Source organism: Nicotiana sylvestris, chromosome 6 (assembly GCF_000393655.2).
Source record: "Nicotiana sylvestris chromosome 6, ASM39365v2, whole genome shotgun sequence".
In the NCBI taxonomy this organism is placed as follows: domain Eukaryota; kingdom Viridiplantae; phylum Streptophyta; class Magnoliopsida; order Solanales; family Solanaceae; genus Nicotiana; species Nicotiana sylvestris.
The window spans coordinates 96,393,066-96,400,728 of NC_091062.1; the positions used below are offsets into that span (position 1 = coordinate 96,393,066).

The window sequence follows — 7,663 nt, forward strand, 5'->3', positions numbered from 1 at the left end:
TATATGGATCTATGGTTCATGACGGCTGACCCTTAGAACTGCAAACATTATTCATAATCGATCGTACGACCTCGACATAACTCGTGTGTGATAATGCTCGGAGTCCGATTACACTTGACATTATTTTTATGACTTGAGAATTTATAATTTACTTGATGGACCAAAATTGTTGAAGGTAGTATGTGTTAGTTCATATTAAATTGACTTTTTGTTAAAACATCACTTGTTTATTGTTTGTTATTGTGTTATCATTATTATTGATGTATTCCATGCCTATTTAAAATTTTCGTAGTTTATTTATTAGACAATAGTAAGTGTCGATGTCGATCCCTCGCCAGTACTTCTTCGAGGTTAGACTGGATACTTACTGGGTACATATTGTTTATGTACTCATGCTACACTTTTGCACTAATCGTGTAGGAACTGTGGCATGTGCATCTATTACTCATTCAGGCGCGCATCCCTGTTACCCTGAGGCCTAGTAGTGAGTACGCTCTAAGGCCATTCTGCAGCACCCGCAGTCTCTCTTTTATATTCACTTTCTATCTATTTTATTTAAGATAGTAGCATAGATGTTTTGTATATTCTACTAGTTTCCCATACACTTGTGACACCGGGTTTTGGGAACAAGCTAGAAGATATTTTGTGATTTTAAGTACTTATTTCACTGTATTTACTCTCTAATTAGCTTATGCTTTACCTTATTTTAACTTCTCACTATTCATTTACTTAATAAATAAAAATCAACTACTTTTAAATTATTAAAACGGAACAAGCACATGACTAGTTTTCCGTTTTCGTCGTAAATTCTTTGAATTTCTCAAAGCATTTAGACTTACGTCGCAATAGATAAATGTATCCATATTTTGAGTAATCATCTATAAAAGTCAAAAAAAACTCAAAATCACCTATTGCTTGTATATTCATAGGACCACATAAATCATAGCGAACTAATTCTAACTTATCACTGGGGAAATGTCTCTTGGTCATTTTTCCTTCTAAATAGGATTCACATATTGGTAGTACCTAATGAACTTAAAGATCCATCTGAAACCAACCTCGAAGTCATATTTTTATTTATATTATCTAGACGTAAGTGTCACAGCCATTTTCCTTATACTTTGACTATTAGTTCAATAAGTTTGACTCAACTCAGAAATATGTTTCCTTTTATGTGATAGATTATTGTTATTTAACTCTATTGATTGTAGCACATGAGGAGATATATGAAGAATAAAAAGGTCATGTACTCTATCAGCAATATAGATAAAATGCTTATTAAACTTACTAACATCAGAGTTATTAGTAAAATAAACATTATAACCAGCATCATTATTTTTGAAACTGAAATCAAATTCCTTCTGATAGAAGGTACGTAGAGAACATCCATTAAAACTAAAACTCTATCACTACTAAACGAAAATCTAATATGTCCTAATGTTAAAGCTGGTATTGGCTCGCCATTGGCTTGAAAATTGCAAACTTCATTCTCACTTAGCCATTGTGTTTCCTGAAACCTCTGCAAAGTAGTGTAGATATAGTTAGTGGCTCCTGAATCTACACACAAAAGCATTGTAGAGGTAGCCGCTAAATAAATTTCAACGATATTTAAATTTGAATTACCTTACTTATTCAACTTTGCCAAATAGGTAGGGCATTACTTTATGTGATGCCCAAGTTGCTTGGAGTGATAGCATGTCTTGACTCAAATACTAACACGTCATTACGGTGCCTATCGTGGTACTAGGAAAGCCGACATTTCACAAATACTTCCAACATTTAATAGAAAAAAAATTAAGATATTTTGAATAACCAATGTTTTCATCAAAACAGGGTAACAACCATAACACAAATGCAGAAACTTAACTACCAAATATGGGTGTCAGTGAGCTCATAGCAACTACACAACCAGTCTAGAAAAAAGGGTTTACAATAGTCTGTATCAAAATATGAATAAAGAAAAGACAAGGAAAGAGAAACAAGGACTGCGAATACCGGGCAACTACCTCATAAATTTCCAGTGATCAACCGTGCACGAGATTGATGCTCACCGCATTCAGAAACACCTGGATATGCACATGAAGTGCAGGGTATAGCGTGATTACAACCAACTCAGTAAGTAACAATAATAAATAAGTAACTGAAAGATAGTAATGAAATACACACAGTTATAGTTCATTTTTAGTAATTTCAGCAAGAAAGTAGACATGCTTTCAAATCCGGCAGTTTACGTCAAATTAGTTTATGCATTACCAAGTTCAAAACAAAACGGATACAATATCTTCCAGAAATTTCAAAACAGTGACATATAGCAGCTAAGTGCATCAACAAATGAAAGAAAGTACAACCTCTCAGGACAAAAGTCACTCCCCTCATCACTCACACTCAATAGGTACCTGCGCTCACTGAGGGTGTATAAACTCCGGAGGGGCTCCTTCACCCCAAGTACTATATATAAATAGCCATAATTCTCGTTGCAGCGCGCAACCCGATCCATATATATATATATATATATATATATAAAGCCCTAAGGCTCGTTGGGACGTGCAACCCGATACATATACATACAGCCCTCAGGCTCGTTGTGCCGTGCAGCCAAATGCATAGATACACATATAGCTCACAGTTGGGCACTCAGGCCCTAACTTAGTCACAAACCTCTCCAGTCTCTCGGGCTCTCAAAAATCATAAAAATTAGCACAAACATAGATAATAAAACGTATCAACAAGAATTAGGAAGAGACTATGATATAATAGCAAGTAAAACCATGACTGAGTATAAGACAACAAATAGCAGATAATTCAACAAGTATACAACCTCTGCGGGTCCCAATAGTGTCATCGCATGGCCTGAGAATGATTTCTAACATGATTTGCAGTCAATTTCTGTAACAGAAGGAGATTATATAGATAACAACAAGTTATTCAACTTTACAATTCCACGGAATGGACCAAGTCCCAATTCCTACGGTGCACACCCACACGCTCGTCACCTAGCATGTGCGTCACTACCAAACAAATCACATAACTCATAATTCGGAGTTTCATACACTCAGGGAACGATTTAAAACTATTACTTACCTCAATCCAAGCAAAACTCTACTCCAATATGCCTTTGCCACGCGAAACGGCCTCCAAATGTCCCAAATCTAGCCACAAGAAGTACAATACAATCAATATAGGCTAATGGAATTAATTCCACAAGAAAAATACAAAATTATAACCAAAATCCATAATCGGCTCAAACCCGACACCCATGTCCACATCTCTAAATCCGACAAAAGTCATATAACAATTGTAGAACATAAAAGGAGTAGAAAATGGGGGAACAAGGCTACAATTCTCGACACGACCAGTCGGGTCGTTATATAGCACTTCCTTTGGGCTTTTTGACACAAGCAGTTGCATCTCCAAGTGCCAAAACTTTGTGAGCCTTCTTCTTTTTCTTATCGCCTCTCGGCTTAGAAACCAAAGATTTCTCAACATTCAATGCCACAACTGGAGCTTGTTGTTTGATTCTAGATGTTGCTGCTTGCAGCTCATTAAAAAATTTCCCTTGTGACAAATCCATTTTGTTCATATTATAGATCAAGTGAAATTGATGAAAACTTTCAGGCAGAGTCTTCATGACCATCTCAACTTGAGATTCTTTATCAATCACAGCTCCAAAGACCTCCAGTTCATTGAGAAGACCCATCATCTTCATAACATGGTCCCTAACTGATAATCCTTCAGACATCTTGGTATTCAAAAGGGCTTTCATGGATGTCCGCTTAGCCGCACGATTTTTCTCACCGAACATCTCTTTGAGACTTTCAAGCATATCATAAGTAGTCCCTATAGATTGTTGCTGATATTGCAAAACATGGGCCATAGAGCCAAGAATGTAACATTGCGCCATCTCAGCAGCCTTAACCCATTTATTATAGGCCTTAACATGATCATCAATAGCATCTTTATCAGGTTTTTCTAGGCACTCCTTAGTTATTAAGAATTTGTAACCTTCAGCAGTTAGGAAAATATCAAGGTTCCTTTTCCAGTCAACATAATTCGGCCTTTCTGAGATATATTCACATTAAATATATCATTAGTTATGCAATAAGAATAATAAAATTTAAATTAACACATTACACATATAACCATGTTCATTGAATAGTTAGGTTCGATCGGGAAACTAAACAATTCATGCAAAATATATGAAGTATGTCAAATATTCACCCCATAAATGAAAATATGACCAACTCGGATGGAGAGTAAATTGTAAATTTAAGATAGGTAAATATCACTTTTATAAACATGATATGTTCAAATTACACTTAAATAAACAGTGTAAGGCAATCGGTGTCAAATACAATAACCCAACAAGATTGGGGTCGAATCCATAGGGAATAGGTGTGTAAAGGTTACTTGAATAGTGTGAAACTTGAGTTAAGTTGTAATTCTATTCCTTTAGCTTGAAAAGCGAATGATTTAATTGTAAATTAACAAGAGAGCTATTTTGTTGTGAGAATGTAATTAATTTGATTAAGGAAACCAAGGCTGTGTCGCTGTCACAATGTAATGTTATCGGTGTTAATATGATATATTTAAAATGGAAGTTCTTTTGATATGCAAATGGTTTCTAAATGACTACCCAATATTTTCCAATAGTTGGGTAGTATTTTTACTTTATGATTTTCCCAAATATAAAATACTTGCAATTAAGAATCACTGATTTATGCCAAGTAGAACCCACTTATTCCTAAGTGATCCTATTAAACAAGGTTTAAGACCTTGAGTTCTTGATATTCACTTCTACCAAACCCTAACCCACTTTTCCAAGTAAATATAGAGTAAAATGGAATAAGTCAATATTTGCAACCAGCAACAACAAATAAAGCATAAGAAATGAATAAATATAAAACAACCATTATATACATATTCAATGTTAAACACCTATTAACATTACACCCATTTAAGATCCACAACCTTAGTATTCAAAAATAGCTACTCATACTAGAATACAAAAAACAAATCAACAACAAAAATCATAAAGCTTACAAAGGTACAAGATTCTCTCTTCAAAAGCTTCCAAAAAAATGGTGTATTCAATGCCTTCAATGTGTCTATTTTTCAGACTCCATGACCCATAAAAATCCTAAAAAATCTATTTATAGTGGACAAAATGTAGGGTAAAGATTGGGAAAAAATGCCCCTGCAGAGCTCTCCCGCGACCGCATAATGGTCGAAGACCATGTATGTGGTCCGCATAGTTGACAATTTCATCACGGACTTCCAGGTCTTCAAGCCCAGATTCACCGCTTTTCCATTATGCGGTCCGCATATCCGTTATGCGACTGCATTTTCCATCATAGAAATGTTACGCAGATTCTTCAATTGTAATTGTGCGGTCATTATGCGGTTCGCATAAGTGTTATGCTATCACATAATGGACCGCAGATTCTTCTCTTCAGTTGGCCAAAAATCTGCTTTAGTTTGCGACGATTATGCGGTCTGGATATTACTTCTGCGGTCGCATACTTGTAGCATTCCTGCCCTTTTGTGGCTTTTTAACTTCTTTTCCATGATTTTAGGTCTTCAAGTCTCACGCACTACAAAACGGAAAAAACTTCATAAGAATTAACTAAAAAAGCATTGAAAGATGAGCTATAGTCTACGTAATTGGTATCAAAAGTGCCAACATTCAACGGCATATTAACACCCCCATCTTAAACTCATGCTTGTCCTCAAACAAATATAACAAAATTATCCTATCCTATACTACTTCTATTTATGACATGTCACAAAATAGTAGTGACTGTAGATTGTTTTTACTGGTAGCTAACAAACATGTAACTTCTTTTATTTACCCTTCATAGAGGATAACTATCACTTAACAATTCGACTAATCAGCTTGTGAACTTCGATCCTCAACCAAAATGCTACTCACGGCTAAGTGTGTATTTGTATTCTACTTCAAGAACCTAACTTCTGCTAAATCTTGCAATTCGTGCGCTCTCACAACAAAGAAAATCTGTAACTCACACATATCTATAGGGGATGCAATTAAAACACTCTTGCACTCAGAATGAAAGCTACATGCTACAAGTATTATTCCATATGTTGCCCTGATTTTAACTTGTTGCTATCTCGGGAATGATTGGTTGTACATCACGAAGGACTTTTCACGGGTTACAATGTAGGTTTTGGGATGGGTTAGATGAATATTTTGGAATGTAGTGGCTATACCCTCTTTGAACTCTACATATATTTTTCTTCTTTACTACATAGAACTTATTGACCTCGAGTTACCGATATAGAACCACCTTAAAGTATTTCCTCAGTTTCTACAAGACCCCACTCTTTTTCTCTTCTCTATTTTTATTTTTTTATTTTTTTTATAATTGCTTATCTTTTTGGAGCTTGATTTTCTTTATATATACAACTTTGAGGTTGTTTTTTAACACATAGTATTAAACCTTACCAATTTCCACTTTGGACCGGCACTCCCAACTTAGGCTTTTAGCACGTTCTGACTCGTTCAAGGAGGGATTGTTCAAAAGAAGGAATTATTTCACAAAAGAGGTAAAGGTTTGTAATGTGGAAGCCAATAAAAGTTAAAGGCTCAACGGGGATAACCAAGCTAATTGATGTACCAGGGAGGTCAATTAGGTCAAAATTATCTATTAGACACAAAGAGATCCTAAGATCATTTCAGCACCCAATCATTAACCTGACAGTTGCTTTAAGAAACCAACTAGGCAAGTTCTAGGCATCATCAGTTAAGCAATGAATTAATTATCCAAATCCTCACTCACTCACAACGCATGAACTATTCAACTCAACATAGTTTTAACCCTCAAGTGAATGCAAGGCAACTCAAAACTTTTATCTCATGATATGTAAGATTTTGAGTAAGCATAAAGTCAAAGCGCAAGCCTCAAGTTCACAAGAATGACTAACCATTACCAATTTTTGTTTAGATATATACAAAAAAAGGAAGGGTACCTTTTATTCGCAAAATATCATTACATACTTGAAGCTAGAACAATCAACACCGAACAAGTGAAAACATTTAATGCTACTAATGGTTCTACTATTACACCCATGGAAAAGAACCCGGCGAAGAAAAACCAAGGGGAATTCATTGCTAATAATCAATCTATAGTACTAGAGTGAAGAGTTTATGTACAATTTTCACACAAAATATGACAACCCCACCCCCAAGCAATAAGCATGCATTGTCCTCAATGCATAGAGAATGTAAAACCGGAGCTTACGAACTTCCTGGGGTGCACTAGGCGCTCGGGGGCACTGAAGCATTCGTGGCAGTTGTGGAGTCAACTACTGGCACTGTGGCAGCAACAAGTGGAACCTCGGACTGTATGGTCGTCTCTGAGGTTGGAGTAGGGAGCTCCACCTATTGTTAAGCTTGGTCTGGGACCTGGGAGCTGCTAACCTCTCCCAGTGAAGGTTGAGCGGTTGATGGATGTGCCTTGGCGACCATGTCGACAAGAGAATGTGCAATTGATGTCTACACCGCTGCTTTCTCTTCCTCCTATGAATCTGTAGAAGCAGCCACTTGCTTACCCTTATTGTCCCGATGACCCTCAGTCTCATCGGTTTCCTCATTTTCAGTATCTCACTCATTAGAATCCTCTTTCGTCTCTCCGAATCCCTCCTC

General features: G+C 36.2%; 1 protein-coding gene across 1 annotated transcript; it reads right to left on the reverse strand.

Annotated features, from left to right (window-relative positions):
* Window positions 1-3,364: 3,364 nt before the first annotated feature.
* On the reverse strand, window positions 3,365-7,127 carry LOC138870976 (uncharacterized). The gene is made up of 2 exons (XM_070148821.1): window positions 7,016-7,127; window positions 3,365-4,059 (listed from the first exon to the last, which is right to left on the reverse strand). Exons 1-2 carry the CDS (start codon window positions 7,125-7,127, stop codon window positions 3,365-3,367), a joined length of 807 nt encoding a protein of 268 aa, XP_070004922.1.
* Between the last annotated feature and the right edge of the window lie 536 nt (window positions 7,128-7,663).